The sequence below is a fragment of the Triturus cristatus genome, chromosome 4_2, assembly GCF_964204655.1.
Source record: "Triturus cristatus chromosome 4_2, aTriCri1.1, whole genome shotgun sequence".
In the NCBI taxonomy this organism is placed as follows: domain Eukaryota; kingdom Metazoa; phylum Chordata; class Amphibia; order Caudata; family Salamandridae; genus Triturus; species Triturus cristatus.
This window is the reverse complement of record NC_140586.1, coordinates 40528904-40549755: the sequence shown is the minus strand read 5'-3', so window position 1 is coordinate 40549755 and position 20852 is coordinate 40528904. Positions and strand designations below refer to the sequence as shown.

Below are 20852 nucleotides of genomic sequence, written 5' to 3'. Positions count from 1 at the left end.
AGAGCTGGGGGTGGCTTAGCTTGTATTTATCACTCCTTGCTCACCCTGAACCAGTCACAAACTATAGCAGTGATCTCCTGTGAATACCTAGGCATAGAAATTTGGAGCAATGACAAGATGATATCCAAACTCCTTACCATTTATCACCCCTTGGAAATAATCTACCTTTCATTGACCAAATAATGGAGACATTCTCTTCTAACTCGGATCAGCACACCGACCATATCTTCCTCGGGACTTAAACATACACTAGAATGATTCTAAAGACCCTTTAATGAACTCCTTCAAGGCCTTCCTCACAGACCACAACCTTACCTCAGTCTTGTAATGGTCCTACTCATAATTAAGGCTCCACTCTCGAACTAATCCTCTTGAATGTCAATACCATTCAACTTGAACCCATAATCCTGTGGAACTGGTCAGACCACCACCTAATCTCCTTCCTTATCCTAGAGAAGGCGATGACTAGAAAGGGCCAGCCATTTAAAACTAAACGGTGGTCAAGAGACTTAAGTAATATTAATCTACCTACTTCAACCTCTACCAGCAACAACATCCCACAAACTCCCACAACCATGATGAATGTGAATGGTCTCACTGCTTATTACACACAGTTCATATCAAACATACTTCATACTTTTGCTATGAAGCAGCTAAAAAGAATTCAGATCTGACACTCCAAACCCTGGTTCAATAGCAGCCTCAATGAGGAAGGATGCATATTAAGACTTGCGGAGAGACCTTGGAGAAGCTCTCCCACTATCGCACACCTCAAGCACCTGAGGTCCACAAGAAGCTCCTACAACAAACACATCTGAAACTCCAAAGCAGAATACTTCAGGAAGCACTTAGACAATGCAAAAAATAGATGCAAAAAAACGATTTGAAAACATCAGACAACAAGTAATTCTAACCAACACTCGGTAGGCACCGGTCTCTTGCCAAGTGGCGATGGGTTCTCTGCCAATTCCACTGAAAAGACAAAAAAGATTGAGTCTGATCTGTATCGCGCCTCATAGCTTCTGTTTACTCAGGCCCAGCTCAGTCTCTAACCTGTTCAGCATCCAGCCAGAACCCCTCCTTCTGGCTATACTACTAAAAACAGTGGAGCACCTTCAAAATCCCAGATGAAGCCGCTTTATTCACAATGTTAACAATAAAACCCTCTAACCACTTCAATGATCTCCTGCCTGCTAAGCTCACCGAACAGTGTAGCCCCTCCATACTCCCTCTTTGGTCCAATATTGTCAATGCCTCTCCCTCTCAGGTCATGTTTACCGACTGCTCAAAGATTGGTCAGGTCACCCTGAACTAAAAAATCCAATGCGGACCTGTGTGACCTCATCAACTACGGCCCTATCACTAACATCCCAACTCTAGCAAAGCTTTTAAAGAAATGCATACACCTGCAACTTTGCAACCACATTGATTCCAACTCCATGATCATCATCAATTAGGTTTCAGAACAAGGCATATCACTGAAACCGCCCTTAGACACCTTGTTGATGATGAACTGGCAATGCTAGACCAAAACGAACCCTGCCTGCCTATTTTACTTGATCTCTTCTCTGCTTTCAATACGGTCAAACATGATAGAATGATTGACCTTCTTGGAAAGAGCATGGGGTTATCGGGTCTGGTCTTAAAATGGTTTGCCTCTTTCCTTCAGACTCTATCACAAAGAATTAAGGTCAATCAAACCCTATATGACAACACACCACTCACGATTGGAATTCCCCAAGGATCCATGCTCTCACCCACCCTGTTCAACTCATTCATGGAACCTCTTACCAATCTTCTAAATCTCTCTAATATTCACTACCACATGAACAGTGTCATGACACACAATTGTATTTAAAAGTGTCCTCCCCCCATGACATCAAACTGCTGAACTGCACCCAACAGAAAATCCAACAATGGCGGATCCACAATCACCTCATGCTTAACACCCTCAAAACTGAATTTTTCCTGATCACTCCTTGCAATCACTCTGCCCCTACTGAAGAACGGCTCACGCAGCCCACACTGCTCTCAACTGCACACCACACATGATAAAATTCCACTAGATCACTAGGTCTAACTTTGGACAAACACCTGAATATGCAAGACCATATCCAAGCCACCACAGGAGAAGCCACCTACCATTTAAACAGGTTAAGCAAAATCCCATTTGGATTAGGGGAGCGCTACCCTTGCTGGTCTACCCAAAGCAAAGTTAGCTCAGCTAAGAGCCACTTTGAACTCTGCTGCTAGACTCATCACAGTATCCAGAAGATTCAACCACATTACACCTGACTTCATCCATCTAAAATTGCTCCCGTTTGAAGCCAAAATCCAGTTGAAGACAGCTTGCATGACACAAAAGACCCTTCATCACAACACACCTGTCTACCTGGCTAAAAACCTTGAAGTATCCGGTGGTTGCCGCTCATCAAGAAGCTCAAACTCCCTACTGTTGAAGCCACAGAAGTTAGAAAAAAAAGGACTTACAGCAGCTCCTTCTCTAGTCTAGCCTCTAGAAAATGGAACACACTTCCGCTAGAAACTAGGACAAACCCTTCCTCTACATTCTTCAAAAAAGAAGTAAAAAAAACTTCTGATGAATAGATTCCTTCACTAGTCATCTTAGTCACTCAGCCTGATCTTTTTCACGTGGACTTCTCGGATCATGGATCCTCCAAGCCGTTTTTGATATGATATGTATCTGTATTTATAGGTTTTCTTCCTTGCAAAGACCTGACTGCAATATATACAATGCTCTCACTTGGACTTCTCGGATCATGGATCCTCCAAGCCATTTTTGATATAATGTATCTGTATTTTAATGTAGTTTTCTTCCTTGCAAAGACCGGACTGCAATATGTACAGTGCTCCGACACCCTGTAAAGTCACGTTCGTGCTTTATAAAACTCTGCAAATAAATAAAGATACATAAAGGTCCGTGGAGATCACACAGGGAAATCTTTCCTGATGCAGGTCTTGTGCCATTAATGGTGTGTACTCATTGTAGCAAGAATGTGGGTACTGTAAGGGCAACATCAATTCTGCTTGGCCTTTATGTACCCTAACCTAATATATATATTAGGTAGTAGCTCAGAGAGGTGTTCATTGATCAGATGATCAGAAGTAGCTCTCACTGTAGAATAGGTTGGAGACCCATGATTTATTTATTTAGGAGTTTTATGTAGCATTAACCACGGATTAATATGTCACAATATAGAGTGACAAAATATCAACCTAAAGCAAAGTACAAAATAATATGCAATATACTTCTTAAAGGTATGTAGATGTAGAGTTAAGAGCAGTAAATGTATACTTACCTAGATATATTTACCTTAACATTGCAGGGTTAGTCATTGTTCTGCACTCAAAATCGTATTGCATATAAATGCTAAAATCTTGATATTGCAGTAAAATACCTTAAACAGGTTGCCATGCAGTAACTTAGGAGCAGTCGTTGATGGTAGATAAAAACCATGGCACGCACTATATGGCATGCGTTCCTGCATATGTCTAAAATATTATAACTACAATATCGACCTAACCACTGCTTTTCAAGGTTAATTTAGGTAATAAGATGTGGAGTTAAGAACAGTATTTATACACTCACCATGACTATGTAGTGGCAGGCAATATAGTGGATACAATATTTTTGTACTTCAATATTAATGACCACAACATAGTGCCATACAGCCGTGCGGCACTGCACCCCAAGGGGATCTCCAAGACCATACATTCAGTTCACATTCACATGCGCACCAGCAACATAACCACTGAAAAGAGAGAGATTGTGTGTGCAAGTAAATGCTTGTGACCCACATCTGGGCGTGCCTTTCTGAGTTAGGGAGGCTCACCTAGACACCAAAAAAGATGTATGGAAATGCTTAAGATTGTCCAGAATCACTGGTAATTACTCCGGGCGCATTCCAATACATCATTTTTTATTCCTGCTTGTATTGTTACAGACAAGATCACTTCACATTGTCCCATCCAAACGTTTTTTTTTCGTCTGAAGTGTCCCTAAGCAGTATACATTCGCCCAGACTAGAATCCTTGAGGTCACCCTGCCACAGGACTCAAGTTACTCCTCACTGATGAGGCCGCCAAACAACAAGTCCGAAAGATGGCTTTGTTGCTTAATTTTCCATCACTGAGACAACATACCCTAGCAGTTCTGACCGGAGTGTGCCCCTATAGGCAAGACACCAAAAATGGACAGTTCAGTGAGCAAAAAAGGAGGCACTTGAATTCAGTCCAGGGAAATTACAAGTAACTGAGATTAATTCCAGCCTTCCACCCATTACATTTTGTTCTTCTTTCCTTGACACTTCTGAGGTTGCTGCTACACAATTTGAAAACCAATGTAATAAGGAAATCCATGGTCCCAGTAGTCTAAATTGATACTCACAACCTTAATCAAATCGTGGTGCTGGCTTACTACTAGGGTTGCCACTTGATCAGTATTTTACCAGCACAGCTAATGTTTTGATGTCAAGGATAATAAAAAATTAAGAAACTCAGCAAAATCCGGTATTTTTACAGCATTTGAAATGACACTTAACACAGTAAATATAGGAGGGAATTACTTTAAAAGTGTTTTCGAGCTGACTGTAACATCCCTAAATGGTTATTAAACGGATGCAGAAGTTCCATGCTAAAAACAGAACACAGTTTTTCACAAAATTTCGAAACATTGCCAACTCCGGGCCTTTTAAAGAATATCAAAACATGAAAAAATGGCCGGTGTTTATATCTGTGAGAAATATGGCTGCCATATTTAGTAGATCAGTGAAGAGCCTTTGGAATCCAGTTGTAGAGGGTGTGAGAAAGGTGTTCGAGATACGGGTGCCCTCCTGTACTTATCAGAAGTTTAACACAATCCGAGTGGAACTGGCATATAGAGCAGTCAGGCAGTGCCAGTGGGCTGGTCTGACAGATCAGGGTTGGTTGGACGGGTTTTTTTGCAGTTGTGGGTCGGCTTTATGGCCAGGTGGGCCAGTTTTTACAGTTGATTTACCCGATATTGTCACTATTTATGCTAAATGCTTCGCTGATGTAGGTTTCTTTTACTTTGGTACCAGGTCTATTTTTTGTCCCAACCCGACCCTGATCACAATGGATTGTTTGGTTTCTTTGAAACTAAACGTGGAGCTCTGAGTTAACTCACATTTAAGGTGGCAGAGAGCATTCCAAGTAAAAACAAGCATTTGCAATGCAATAGGTCTCGCAGTTACGAGAGTTTAACCTATTGGTATTGTAAATAACAAATCCTTTTATTTATGTTTCTAAAAACTATTCAAAAATAAAAGGCATTGTTATGTGCAATGCCAATAGCTCAAACTCGTGTCAATGTCGAAGCTATTTATTATAATGGTATATTGCGAGGGGTGGAGAGAGGGCTAGAGAGAGTGGTAGAGGGAGATGTGAAAAGAGAGAGTGAGAGGTAGAGAGTTAGTGCAAGGTACAGAGAGAGCAAAAGAAGTTTTGTGAGCAGTAAAGAGACTCCGAGTGCGCTGTCCCCTGCCAAATGTTCCCAGCCAGAATATATGTTTTAAAATGATCAAATAGTGAAATCTTCCTGCCACATAAGTTGCATTTTCTTGATGTACCATTTAGATAACCGTGCCATATAATTTGTTACCCCATACCATAATCCCAGCACCTCTGAATATTGCGAGTACCATGGAGTACTCTTAATTGCAAAGGGAAGAACCAGATAATGGCCGAGACACTTCCAAATAAACCAGTGAAAGTAAAATGTTCTCTCTTCTACGTTACAGGGTGCCATGCATTTTAAGGGGTTTTGCTTTTGGGTTTGCGTGGCATAAATAAACCAATTCAACAAGTTTCCAAATGTTGACTGCTTAAAAGGCGCAACTACTGCAAGTCTCCCCATTGCACCTCACTGACCCAGGGTGCCGGAATTGTATGGCACCCCTCCCCCACCGCCACTAATTGTTTGTAAATATATAGAGCACGTGCATGTAGCTTTTTACATTGCACCTTCTGAGCGTAATTCCAAAAAGCACGCGCTGTGTATATTTAAAAGAACAAGCCCGTTATGCGTAACAAAGATGGCACAGTGCTGGTTTTCTTTAATGTAAGTCCACCATTGTGATCCCTTTAAATAAGCGCACGCAGAGGCAGCCCCAACATATAAGGAATGGTGGGCCCGGCACTCCATATTTCACAAACTAAGCACTGGAGAGGTGGCTTGTAGCAAGACCAAGGTACATGAGGCATGGACACGTTATTAATGTTCAATAAAACAGCTCCAAAGTAAAAAATAAGTACGCAGTGTAAAGGTCTCTATTTTGAAAGACATTTAAAAAACATGTTGAATGCTCCTGCGGAATAATGAGATCTTGTGCGCTGCAGTTGAGTGAAATTTGCACTTTGCATAAATATGAAAACTAATACCTGTGAAAGCTTTAAGCATGCAGGATGCCTCTCTCCTCCGCCTCTGCGTATTTTGAAAGACATTTCCAAAATATGCATAAGCTATTGTTTTTAGTGGTAGATTGCGAGGGGTAGAGAGAGGGTTAGAGAGAGTGTTAGAGGGAGATGTTAACCATGCAGGATGGCTCTGTCTCCTCCGTGTCTGCGATGAGGTGGGGAGAGAAGGGAGGGGGAAGGTCAGAGAGAAGGGAGGGGGAAGGTCAGAGAGAAGGGAGGGGGAAGGTCAATCCGAGGAGCAGAAAGGAATCTGATTAGAAGGGAGGTGGGAATTAAAAGAGCTCAAAAGTTAACCAAAACGCGCAGTGTAAGTGTCTCTATCCTGCTAAATAATGATTTCTCGTGCGCCGCGGATTGATGTCTGAACAGTGTAAATATCTCTATCCTGCTGAATAATGATTTCTCGTGAGCTCAAAAGTGAAAAAAACCGCGCAGTGTAAATGGCTCTATCCTGCCAAATAATGATTTCTCGTGCGCCGCTGACTGATGTCGGAGCAGTTTAAATGTCTCTATCCTGCTGAATAATGTTTTTTCGTGCGCCACCGATTGATGCCTGAACCAATAAAGGTAGAAAAGAATGCGTGTGTGTGAATGTGTGCGCGCGTGTGTGTGTGTGCAGTTGAGTGAAATGTGCAGTTTGAATACATTTGAAAACTACTTTTGAAAACTGAAACCTGCAAAAGCATTAACCATGCAGGATGGCTCTGTCTCCTCCGTCTCTGCGATGAGGTGGGGAGAGAAGGGAGGGGGAAGGTCAATCCAAGGAGCAGAAAGGAAACTGATTAGAAGGGAGGGGGTAGTGTGAAAAGAGCGGGGAGATAAGGGAGGGTGTAATAAAAAACAAAGGAGCCAAAGCTATAGAGAAGGGCGGGGGGAGTGGGAGCAGCTGTGCACGTGCATGTGATCGTGCACTCAAGTTTTAGGCCAGCCAAAAGACTGTGGGTTGCACTTTGAAAATCCCACATACAAAATGTCTCTTCGAGCCTTTGGCTCAGCGAGACCTAACCATCAATCCTGGAACGGCCCTCTTGTTTTGTTTGCCAGACAAATATCTATTTTTAGACTAAAACTTAAAACGGAGGATAAGCAAAATATCATATCAAACCAGAAAATAACATAAGCATTTACCGTTCAAAGAAAAATATTCCAACTTCTGAATTAATAAAAGATCACCCAGGCCATCCCAGAGCAAGCCACTGCCGACACTGTATACGTACAATATGCAAAAGAGAAGAAGAGGAAGTTCCAATTTTAGGTAGCAGAGCATTTCAAGTGAAACTCATTAGTGCAGCAATGACACTTATTTGCCACCACAAATTCCTGTATTCTGAAAAAGACTTGAAGTGCATGATTAGTAAAACGTTATCCACACCTTTTAATTCCAGGACACAGACCTATATTGAATAAGAAAAAAATATTTTGAAAGGTAGATGCTGTGGGGGAAATTAAAATGACTGGACCCACCTTTCCGAAGTCGCGAACATCGAAGAGGTCGAAGGCTTCAAAGAGTTCATTCTTCCTCAGACCAAACTTGTCGCAGCAGGTGGAAAGGAAAGTACGAATATTCTTTAAACACAGGAACTGGGATAAAAGAAAGAGAAGAAGGTGGTTATATCGTACAGTATATACAGAAATGGCGGTATAATTGATAGGAAATGGGCGCCTGAAAGGGTAATTCCACTAGAAATTATAATTAGTATCAACAATAGTCACGGTGCTGTAAGGTTGAGAGAACCGCCAGCCTCTCTAAAAATTGTGGCCTAGGCAACACAACAACATAATCACAAATCCCCAGCACACGTGATATATAAATGACGACGATTTCAAATGTTATTCACTTATGATTAGAACAAACTATGAATCCAAGTTATTTCTTTGCCCTTTTATTCTTTCTTCGAGCTTTTCTTAGTGAACTGATCCCAAGCCAACACGTATTTTGTCGCCTCCGTATGGTTGTGCATGCGACTTTTTCAAGGCTTAAATATTCACTTTTAAGAAGTACTAAGTGTGGTGATAATTCCAGACCACACTGTCCTGTGGCGTGGGGTGCTAGTAATACTGCTGGGCTTCGAGTATGAAGTCCTGTCTTTAGATGTCCTTGTTTAAAGTCTTAATCAGAACCGCCGATCCACGTCCTCTCCCCTCACGCCGCGTAACTCGTACACGAGTTACGCTTAGTTATATCGTGGACAATTATGGCCTCAGCCCAAAGAGTCTATCAAGTCTTCCAGAACACCGGGGAGTCTCTAGACTCTCAGGAACTCATTGATATCTTCCCACATTCCCCTGAAAGAGTAACAGTTGACTCCAGACCCTTCCAAAATGGACAGTTCACTGCAAATCATAAGTAAAGTGAAATCGACTACACACGTCACTGAAGGAAGACCCGAGGCCTGATTTAGGATATGGCGGGCGGGCGTCACCCTGGCCGGATTACCGTCCACCATTCCTAGAGATTATTGCTAATTCTGCGGTGATCTCTGTGCCTTCATAGGACGGAGGCATTGAAGGCCCAAAAGGTTTGATGTGCGTCTGCCATATTTTTTACAGCTGTTCACCTAACTTTTTTGTTTTTCAGCAACAAACTTCAAAAGTAGGAGTTTGTTCCAGAAAAACAAAAAACATGTCTCCCACACTCGAGTTCTCGCAGTGTGGGGGGTCATTATTTTTTTCTGTTTGCAACCACTAAGTTTTACTTGGCAGGGACATACATAAAATACCTGATCAAATAGGGTTGGCAGTCTGATGCCATTACGTCTACGGCTCCTACTCCTTCGGGACGTTGGAGTACGTATTTATATAAATATATATCATTCACTGCCTAAAGGAGATACTATCAGCACAGAAGCACCCTGAAAGACATCAACAACTAGAAAATAGCTCTGCTAAATGGGAATCAGCCTTTACCACGCAGCCGGAACCACATAGTGCCCTTTACAACGTGGGCACTACAATGAATGTGCCATTACTATGCATTCCTTTACCACGCAAATCGTTACAATGACTTGCTTTAGGTAACGCGTTGCTGCACTGCTGTTGGATTTTAAGCCCAACACCTAACCCAACTGTTCCACAGACTGGAGCTGGAATAGTAAATTATACTATTCCAAGCCCAGCGCTGCCCTAAGGCATGCCTTTGTAACAATTTGTGTGGTAAAGGAACATGTGACAACAACGTGTTTTTTGCATTGCCCGCATTGTAAAAGGCATGCGTGGTAAAAGCATGCGTGGTTCCATCATGCAACCCTGATAAATAAACCACCACCAGACCACGTAAGAAGCAGCCACCACAGTCAAACCTCCCTGAGTGCAATATCAATCACGACAAAACCTCAGTCAGATATTGAGAGATATTACTCACATTAAAGAATTCCATCAGTCACCACCAATCCCCTTGACAGCTTTCTTTCACTCCAAATAGTCCATAAAGAGATATAAAATAAGGCACATGCCTTCCTGAGAGAGATCCTGGTCACAGTCAAACTTCTGTGCTGGAGATCATAATCACCACAAGTCCCCTGAGAGGCAGCAATCCTTACAAAACCACACAGATAAAATAATCACCCACATTTTCTGAGAGAGAACTCAGTTATCAAATGACCTTCTTTAGGTATAAACCACCATGGAACCCCTCCAAGGTAGCACTCAGCAGCAAAACACATTAATAGAGATAAAAAGCACCAACTGACTTTCTTGAGAAGTCATTCACAGCTAAACTGCCATAAGGTATCCGTTACCCCAAACTGACAATATAGAGATATCAATCATTACCAAGTCACCTGGAGACAAAAGATAAACCATTTCACATCTTATTGGGAGATTTACTGTCAGTAAACCTCTCTGAGGGATATTAACCATTACCAACCCCCTCTCTGAGATACTATCACCATAAAATTATCAGGAAAAAAAGATCAATCCTCACCACACATCCCTATAAGATAAATATAATTCAAACGATTGCCCTAAAAGAGCTATCATTCATCATCTAACCTTTCTAAAAGAGTACTCAAACCGCCTCTCATTCACAAATGAATAGTTGTGAAAGAGAAATCAAACATTCTCTAATCCCCTGAGATAGCAATCACTACCAAAACCCCTTCAGAGATGTATCAATAACTCTACCCTCACTTGACAGATAAAAATCACCAGCAACCCACTAAGAGTGATATCACTACTCACCAGGAGTACCCCTGAGCAAGACCGCTCATTACCCCATCCCCCAGAGAGCAATAGCAATCACCAGTAAACATGTGAAAGAGGCACAAATGTCTTCATCCCTCTCAGGAATGGATTTACGAGTTAAATGTCTGTATGTGCCTAACACAGGAACCCTGTAAACAAATCAATAAATAGATACGAAATGAGGGAGTAGTATGGTCAATGCTTTGCATTTACCGCTATATTGATAAGTAGGTTTTTATTTGTCTGCCAAGGGCTCCTCATATCCCTTTCATTACCTGTAGAAATGTATATTACAAAATAGATATGGTAAAAATAGTTGATAGATGGCTTCACATTGCATTTTGTACTTGACAGCGATCCCTCCAAAACAAGATTCCCTTAATATATAGCCTAGTGGACAGACGTTTAGCCTTTATTTTACAGCAACATCTTCAAGGGTTTCCCTCACCAGGGACTGTGATAGGGAATAATGGGGCCGAACCCAAATCCCTTACACTTCTATTTGCTTTCCATCAGCGTTCATAACAATGTTATACACATCACCATCATGGGTATCACCTCACGTTCGGTATCATTACTATGAGCAACATAATTACCTCATATCATTGCTCAGGTCTTTGTCACCAGACATGCTCTAAGCTGCCACATCTCCCATCAGAGGAACTTCACAGAGCATTGATAAACCTGCTAAAAATGCTTGTTTCTCACCAGGATGTCCGGTCCTTAATTATATCTTAAAATATTGAGGAAACAATATTGTGTGGCAAAAATATCGAAGCCTAGATATTGTGGGCCAAATATTGAGAAAGTATTTTATTTATTTTGAAAGTTTTCTATAGCGCGAACATGACCACCGCGGGTATCAGAGCGCTTTACAGTTTATACATCAAGAGGGATACAAACAATCAAAACCAGAACCAACAAAGCTAAAAATACACAGTCATGTAAAGCAAAGGCATTCTCGTGACCCTGGCAGCTGGGCCACAGATCTGCGACTGTGACCTCAATATCCAATGGAATAGCCAGTCAGAGGCAGAAATTTCTTCATCAAGAGCACTTTGACTTCCTTTTTGAAGAGGACAATGGAATGATTCACCCTGACTTCAGGGGGGAGGGAGTTCCAAATCCTCTGTGCCATACCAGAGAAGGTTCGATTGGTTTGTTTTTTTCTTGACTGTTTGTGGTTTGAGCAATAAGGTGCTAGCGCTTCTGGAGGCTCTCGAACCACATGAGAGCTCCAGTTTCTGAGCGTGGTACAGTGGGGTATTGAAGTGAATGGCTTTGTGTGCCATGCATGCAATTTTTAAGTGTATCCGAGCTTCATATGGAAGCCAGTTCAGGGACAATAGGTCAGGAGTAATATGGCTGTATTTTTTGGCGCCTGTTACGAGCCTGGCAGAAGAGTTGAGGGCGGCCTAAGAGGAGCAGTCTTCACTCTAGGTAAGCCGCAAAGGGTAGCACTACCATAGTCCAGCTTTGAGATCACTAATGCTTGCACGGCCACCTTTAGGTCATGAGCAGGGAGATAAGGTTTGAGTTTCCTTAGAATGCAGAGTTGGAAGTTCGCTCCTTTGGTTAGGAAGCTAATGTGCTTCTGCATGTTCAGACTTTTGTCTAGCATAATTCCCAGAGAGGTTGCAGAATCAACAGCAGAGAAGAGCAGTGAGAGGATTCAACCATTGTTAGATGACCGTAGACTGCTTGTGTGGTGCGATTAGGAGGAATTCCGTTTTGAGAGAATTTAACTTCAAGTGGTTGCGTGTCAGCCAGCTTTGAGTTTCCAGTAGTAAGTATACATTTACTATACTTAACTCCACATTTACATACCGTGACTATATATATATATATATATATATATATATATATATATATATATATATATATATATATATATATATATGTTTGTTCCAAAAAAGCTCCGAGCTTTAAAGCAGCACTCCACAGGGGTAAGTTGAACACAACCTTTATTGATGAGAGCGGCGCGAAAATGGCCCAATTAATCCTTTTCCCTGACGCGTTTCAGTGCTTCAAGCACCGTAATCATAGGGCGGCAGCTGGCAAAACATGAGATGGACTTCCACGTCTATTACCCTTGTGGCACTCACTTTCAGGTAGGCGATATGCCGGGAGTAGAGGTCCCAATTCTTCTATTCCGGTATAGTCATTGATATGCCAGCGATTTTTCTGCCGATTTTCAGTCACTTTTAATTCTTAACAGCCCTCCGGTGGGCCTCAGGCCATTTCAACCGCTTTCCTTTTTGGCAAACCCTTGTGCTGCATGGAGGCTGCAGTCGAATACTCAGCCCCACAGACCTTGTCAAATTGAGGTGGCGGTGCTTGCTTCCACGGCCGGAGGCGCCGTGTCATCACTGTTCCAAAAAAGCTCCGAGCTTTAAAGCAGCACTCCACAGGGGTAAGTTGAACACAACCTTTATTGATGAGAGCGGCGCGAAAATGGCCCAATTAATCCTTTTCCCTGACGCGTTTCAGTGCTTCAAGCACCGTAATCATAGGGCGGCAGCTGGCAAAACATGAGATGGACTTCCACGTCTATTAGCCTTGTGGCACTCACTTTCAGGTAGGCGATATGCCGGGAGTAGAGGTCCCAATTCTTCTATTCCGGTATAGTCATTGATATGCCAGCGATTTTTCTGCCGATTTTCAGTCACTTTTAATTCTTAACAGCCCTCCGGTGGGCCTCAGGCCATTTCAACCGCTTTCCTTTTTGGCAAACCCTTGTGCTGCATGGAGGCTGCAGTCGAATACTCAGCCCCACAGACCTTGTCAAATTGAGGTGGCGGTGCTTGCTTCCACGGCCGGAGGCGCCGTGTCATCACTGTTCCAAAAAAGCTCCGAGCTTTAAAGCAGCACTCCACAGGGGTAAGTTGAACACAACCTTTATTGATGAGAGCGGCGCGAAAATGGCCCAATTAATCCTTTTCCCTGACGCGTTTCAGTGCTTCAAGCACCGTAATCATAGGGCGGCAGCTGGCAAAACATGAGATGGACTTCCACGTCTATTACCCTTGTGGCACTCACTTTCAGGTAGGCGATATGCCGGGAGTAGAGGTCCCAATTCTTCTATTCCGGTATAGTCATTGATATGCCAGCGATTTTTCTGCCGATTTTCAGTCACTTTTAATTCTTACACACATATATATATATATATATACACATACATACATATACATACATACACACACCCATATACATACATACACACACCAGCAGCACACCGTGAATTACAAGGCAGTAAAGCAACCAGGGAATCGGCATACAGTGTAAACACCTCCTTTCTTTCTCCATATAATAAAGCAGGTAGCTAACGCAAATATATATATATATATATATATATATATATATATGTTTCCCCCGGTTCTCCCCTGTGTAGCTTCTGCTCTGTCCGTAAGGAGGGAGTTTAAGGTGATGTTTCACGTGTCAGCCAAAGACGCGGTACAGAGGCCCCCACATTGCAAGTTGGCCCCAACTTCAATGGCTGCTGCCTCGGCAGCTTTGCGGTCATTTTCAAATTATTTAAAGGTTGGGGCCCACCTCAACGCTTTGGAAGGAGAATGGCGGTTGTGAAGTGATTCCACTGCACACTGGGCGGGATGCACGGCCATACCTGCCCCCGCCGGATGGATTCCAAGGCACGGAGATTGATGTGGTTCGGGGACCCAGGGAAGCGCTTGACAGACATCACAGCAGGTCATTGGTTTCAGCAGTACCATTGATTGTCCAGCACGCAGTACGATCATTTTGGCGTTATAATAACCCCCTGCATCACTTACCTGAAAGCCAACAGCATTCTGGGACCAGTAGTTCACTCAAAGCCCGTGAGCTACTATCCGTGAGCAGACACACCTGTTTGGGGATGGAGCTGGCGGTTTCTAATAACAACGGAGCGGGACTCATAACAACTGGGACTGTGAAACCTCCTGAACCCTGCTCTGGCACTGAGGAAGGCCGACAGGCCCAAATGCAGTTGCCGTAATTAAAAGTGTTTCCCCCGGTTCTCCCTTGTGTGGCCTCTGCTCTGTCCGTGAGGAGGGAAGTTTAAGGTGATATATAAAAATATATACACACACATATGAGGCTAAACATAGTAAACCTATACTTATATACACACACACACACACACACACTCTCTCTCTCTTTCTCTCCCCAATCTTGCAGATATTATGTTCTTCGATTTATCTGGCCTCAATATTTGTGTGGAAAACTGCTCTCCTCACAACATGCCCTTATACAAAGAATGGAAGAATGTCACTTGCCATCTCTGCAACAAACAACAACGTGAATGACGGAATGCTTAAATTTATATCGGCCACTGGTGATCGCTCTGGATACTATTCCAGTCCATTGTTTTTCACCCACTATGTCACTCTAGAAAAAGGCCCGTCTAAAGCGCATCAGATTAATTCTGACCTGTTTTTCCCTATTTGGGCCCATCTGTAGGGTGCTGCTTGTGTCCTATGGCACAGCTTGCTCAGCACCCACGTCTGAGCATTCCCGTTGCACTTTGGGCATCCTCTGGACACTGGGCCTGTGCCACCATGTTACTTATTTTTGATGCACCCTCATGCTTTGCTGGAACGAGTCAGACCACCTTAGGGGACATACGTGCACAGTCAAGGTGCAAAATAGTGTATGGTAATTGAGAATCGGTGGATGGGCATCACCCTCTTCATTAGTTCCTTTGTGAACCCCCAAAAAATGGAAGAGTGATCTAACTTAAATTTCTATTTTTTTCTCAACATATTTAATACAATTTGCCCATTCAAAAACTCTCTCTCGCTGATCTGTGGCCCGGTTTTGGGTGCTTGTGGTAAAGTTTTACCGTGCGTGAAAGGCCCTACAAGATAAGAGTGACCTGACTGAGGATCACCGTAAAGTTAGAATAGCAGAATGTGTGTGTGGTCAGTGTGCTTCTTATCGGTGCTCACACCTTCTAGCAGTGGAGGGGTGGATCCGTGGATGGAATTGTATGGTATATCTGTACCTGGCAGGGCACCTGAAACAAAAACCTGGAAGCAATACTGGCAATACAGTGTACTGATAACACCCATTCTGTGTAAACATCATAAACCATGTACTATGTACAAGCACTCTTTAGTTCCCTACCACTAGTGAAAAGAGGACGAGGCAAGGTTACAGCTAAGTGCACAGTCTCTCTGGGCACAGTTTACCAAGACCCACTCCAAAGTATGCTCCAATCCAATAGGCCAGCAATGGTGGAACACTGGCGCTCAGTAAAGGAGGTAGAGATGTGGGCTCTAGTTGGAGGCTACAGGACATGAGGCCCCTGCAACAGCAGGAATCACATATTCAACCCTGCACAGTGAGAGCTGATGATGTTAAGACACCCTGGACTATGGCTCTGGTGGGAGACAGAGCCAGGGCTAGAGGGGCACAGGTGAAGCAATGATCAGGATGGTAAGTACTCTTGGTAGAGGGAGGTGGTAAGTGAGATTGCTGCAGCCTGCCAGAATCCGAGTGAAACGCGGTGCACCACCAAACCAGTGCTCGGGGAAAGCATATTAGAGTCTGGGGCTTGGGGGTCCTTCCCAATGTGAATGGCAGTCGGGACAACACGAGTGATATGGGTAAGTTGTTCACTATGTGCCCTCTATGGCAAACATAAGGAAATCTGAACCCTCCGACTAAATAATAATATTCACTGAAGTCACGGATGACTAGGTTCATCTGACCAGAATGCCTGTTGGTCTTGTACTGCAACAGGCACAGCAAACAATTAGATGGAAACCGGATTTCCTAGCTGAAGAAGGGGTAGTGGAAGTCGCCCCCACCACGGTCCAAGGAAGGTCCAGTCCTCCCAGGCAACATTGGGCCTCTGGATCTACAGTACAAAGTCACATTCTGGCCAATAACCTGGGGTTAGGTAAGGCCTATCATATGTGGATAGCAACCGCAATTGCAATCAATTTAGGCTACCCCTCACCGGTATCAGTCTAATCTTACACTTCTGGTTAGCCATACCCCATGCAATTTTTTGCTATTGTTGGGTCTTTAGTTATTATACCGCTCCTTCTGAACACAGTGCTTTGTCCCTCTTCCTCTTAGAGTGCCGAGTGGATGGTCACAAGCATCGTCAAGTTCATTTGAGAGGTAATGCTTACCACACTTCCATAGCCCCGAGAAACTGCCTTAACTTTTCGCAGCATTTATATACATTTTATTATATATTTATTGTTTTGTTTCCAGCATGATACTATTTCTTCATTGTAGAGCTTTGCCAGACAGAGCCTGCTCCAGGTAAGCTTACCATGGACGTTCTTGACCCTCAATTCACTGTACATTTTTTAAGCAGCATAGTATTCATCTAAATTGTCCCAGTCGGGGGTCGTGGCCAAGATGGCGGCTCGATAGGACGTGCCACTCTGTCTCTCCCGCTGGCCGCCTGACAAAGCACCGGCGTTTCACCACAAATAGCAGCCGGACGCCTGTAAATCGGTGCCCAATTAGTGCGGCAGAGACAGCGGGCACCGCAGAAGTGCGAAATCGCAGAGTTTCCCACCTACGGTGCTTAATTCGGCCAAGACAGAGAGCGGCCTGCGGAGGCGCGGCCTAGCTCGGAGGCGGCCCCGCACTGGAGCAACGGCTGCCGGGCGACAGGATCCAGAGCGGCCTGGACTCCACACAGAGACCACGAGCGCGGGGCTAAAGAGGCAGACCAGGCGGCCGCCTGACAACAGCCTGAGACCAGCGAGGCCCATACATGCCTGGCTCCCGCGGCGCCAGTGGTGGTGCCGTGGTGGGCCCAACATTTTGGGAAGAAGCCCAGCAGCGGTCAGGCGATTCTGGGTCCAGACGGAGGTGCCGGTTGGTCATCACCCCTTCCATCAAACGGCAGGCAAGTGATCAACCCGAGGGGGAAAGTCGCAGTGTGCACTCGACACTGGGGATGAAAGGAGCGGGGCGGCAGATGACGTAGGGAGACCCGGGGCCCAGCGTGGTGTCCTGAAGCGTGCGGGCTGCGGCCTTGGGACACAGCGACTCCGTCTGGACTGGCACTTGCAGCATCCTAGCGACCGGACGGGATCTGAGACTCGGCACTGCCAGGGAGGCATCGCGGGGAAATACCTGATCCGCACCAATCGAGTCCGCGGCCTCCGCCGCCCACGGAGCCTACCGGACACTTGGTGCGAGGAGTGCAGCTGCCCCGGGACGCACCACTGTAAGCCCCCATGTGCTGAGTCCACCCAGCCTCCGCAGGTAGCATAGACCCATTGTCAGGGGGAAGGTCACGATGCAGGAACGTCTCAAAGGACATAACGCACAGCCTAGGAGCGAGGCCAGCGGGCTCTACCATGATGGAGTAACCAACCCTCTGAACCTTGACATCGCTACCCAGACGAAACACGTTGTCAGCCAACGGACCGACCCGACGCGTGGCGCCACTGTGAAGGGGCAGAGGGGCAGCATTAGGATCCACCACCACTACATCTCCTCCCATCCTACAGTCACACGGGGTTCACCGGTACTCGTCTCAGTCCCCGTCGAAGCACAGCATGTCTTCCTCCCGGGGGCGGAAAGAAAAAACTCTCAAGGACCTATTCGCAAAGGCCCAAGGCGGTCAACAAATGGGCGATACCCCAGCAAGCACCGACCTGGCTAGCCCAATGGGTGATGAAGGAGGGGAGCCGATAACGAAAGCCTTCCTCGAATCCCTGTTCGTGGCCCTACGGGAGGACCTGCTAACACTGAAGCAAGAACTCACGGATGAAATCAAAGATGTCCGCAAAGACATGGACAGCATAGGCGAGAGGGTCGCTGACCTGGAGGAGAAAAGGGACGTGAGGGACGCGGAATTATCGACACTTCAACAAGTAGTCATTCACATTCACGACCAGCAGGTAGACCTACAGTCCCACCTCGAGGATTTGGAGAATTGCTCGCGCCGCCATAACATTAGGATCCGGGGGTTGAAGACCGATGAGGAAGCGGGTGACATCTTTAAATACGCCTGGGACCTCTTTAACCATATCCTGGGGAATCCTCTGGACTCTGACCTCAAATTAGACAGGGCGCATAGAGTGGGACCACCACGTCCGGCCAAGGCTTCGCCATCCGACATCTTGGTCTGTGTGCAAGACTTCCAAACCAAAGAAGAAATCTTACAGAAGGCTCGACAGATGCACCCCCTGACATTCCGTGGACAGACTCCGGTCCGGTACCAAGACCTGGCGGCACTCACTCTAAAAAAAACAGAGGAGAACTTTTAGACCCATTACCTCGTACCTCCGCCAACGCGATATCTTCTACAGCTGGGGCCACCCGTTTCGCCTAGTCTTCCGCATGGACGGCAAACTTTTCCAGCTTCGCTCCCTGGCGGAGGCCTGCCGCCTGCTGGGAATCGATACCCCGACAGAGGAGAGAGGTGATGAAGGCCCTGCGCCTGGCGCGGAGGATACAAGACCACGCTGGAGGCAGCAGGGACGACGGCGCCAGCTTCAATGGCCAAATCTCGCTGAAATCTCCAAAGGACAGAAAGCATCCCACGAGACTCTGTCCGCAGAACTAGCAAAGACACAGCCTGGCTGATATCCACATAGCCTATTGACTTCTTTGATGTGTCCCCCTAATCTGGATGCGGGAGGGTGAAGGGACGTCCTTGGTCACGAAATGTTCCCCATGGAAACTCCCATCCGATTATCCAAGGATGATGGACTACGTTATATCTCTTGTTTTCCTCCTTTTTTATTTTTGCTTTTTGTAGAGAGATTTCAAATGGACATTTGTTTGGGGTTATTTTATAGGGGTTTCGGGGTTCCTTGCCCACCCTTTTTAATAGGTAGCATAGGTTCATGCGGGAAGTGCACTCCAGAATCATCACTTGCTCATTGCTTCCACGGCGACAGATCCCTGACCCCGCTCATGCTCCCACTTCTCCTCGCCTACCTGAATGACTCCAGCCACGCTTAAAATACTCACCTTGAATGTGAGGGGGCTTAACAATCCTGGGAAGCTTAAAGCCGTTCTGTCATGCTTAGAAAACACCAACGCGGACATATGTCTACTTCAGGAAACGCATCTATTAGCCAGAGACTGCCACCGCCTCAAATCTCGCAGGTTCCCGACCCAGTTGTTCTCATCAGGCCCCACCAAATCGGCCGGTGTGGCCATATTGGTTGCCCAGAGGTTCAAGGGGAGGTCCTTCACAAGGGAGCTGAAATTAAGGGTAGGCTACTAACCTATCGTTTTGCAATAGGAGGCTTAACACTCACCATAGGTTCAGTGTACGGCCCCAATGAGGGACAAGAAAAGTTTCTACACACAGTACTCACTGAAGCAACGGCCACAACAGCCCGCAGGATCCTTTTGGGGGGCGACCTGAACCTAGTCTTTGATAATGACGCGGACACATCATGCCAACGCACTACTCAGACAGGCGCATTATCGACAGAAGGACTGGCTCGATTACACGACTTAGGCCTCAAAGACTTATGGCGATGCTTTCACCCCCATAGTCGCGAATACTCTTATTACTTCAATGTGCATAAAACATACGCTAGACTAGACTAACTGTTGGCATCGGCACCTCTGCACGCGTTAACTACTGAAGTGGAGATAGGGATAGCCTCTCTTTCCGATCACGCATCAGTCACCGTCACCCTCACTCTCCCTCTCATGCAGCGACTGTGGCGCCTCCGAGACACACTCTTACACCGCACGGCAGTAGTAGAACAGATACAGCGCTCCATAAAAGACAACCTTTCCCATAACGCTAATAACGACACCACCCTCGCCACACAGTGGGCAGCACTTAAAGCGATTATACGAGGGGAGTTGATAGCCATCTCCGCGGCGGAGAACGCAGAGTGTAGGCGCAAAAGAGAGGACCTCACCCAAAAATCAAAGGAGCTAGAGCAGATGCATCAGCGGACAGGCGCACCTCGGGTATGGCGCCAACTGAAAGCTATGCGACAACAACTCACGGCGCTAGACCAAGACAGAGCGGAATATGCAGCCCTCCGGCTGAGAGACGCATACTACACTGGAGGAGACAGGTGTGGTCGCCTCCTCGCACAAAAACTGCGCGAGACCCGACAGAAGCAGGGGGTAGGGGAGATGGAAGGCGAGTTTCCGAGGATTCTGAGATCGCTGAGGCGTTCCGAGAGTTTTATGCCCGTCTTTATGCCACCTCACCGCTGTCTAATACAGACGGAGCAGCCTTTCTCAAATCCGTTGAC

At 45.5% G+C, this 20852-nt stretch overlaps 1 protein-coding gene across 1 annotated transcript in view; it reads right to left on the bottom strand.

The window, feature by feature from the left end:
• Nucleotides 1–20852, bottom strand: part of VAV1 (vav guanine nucleotide exchange factor 1) — a 415631-nt gene that overhangs the window by 296536 nt on the left and 98243 nt on the right. Inside the window, exon 2 of the mRNA XM_085600348.1 lies at nt 7921–8037. Within this exon, the coding sequence (XP_085456474.1) occupies nt 7921–8037 (117 nt within the window). The remainder of the gene's footprint in view (nt 1–7920; nt 8038–20852) is intronic.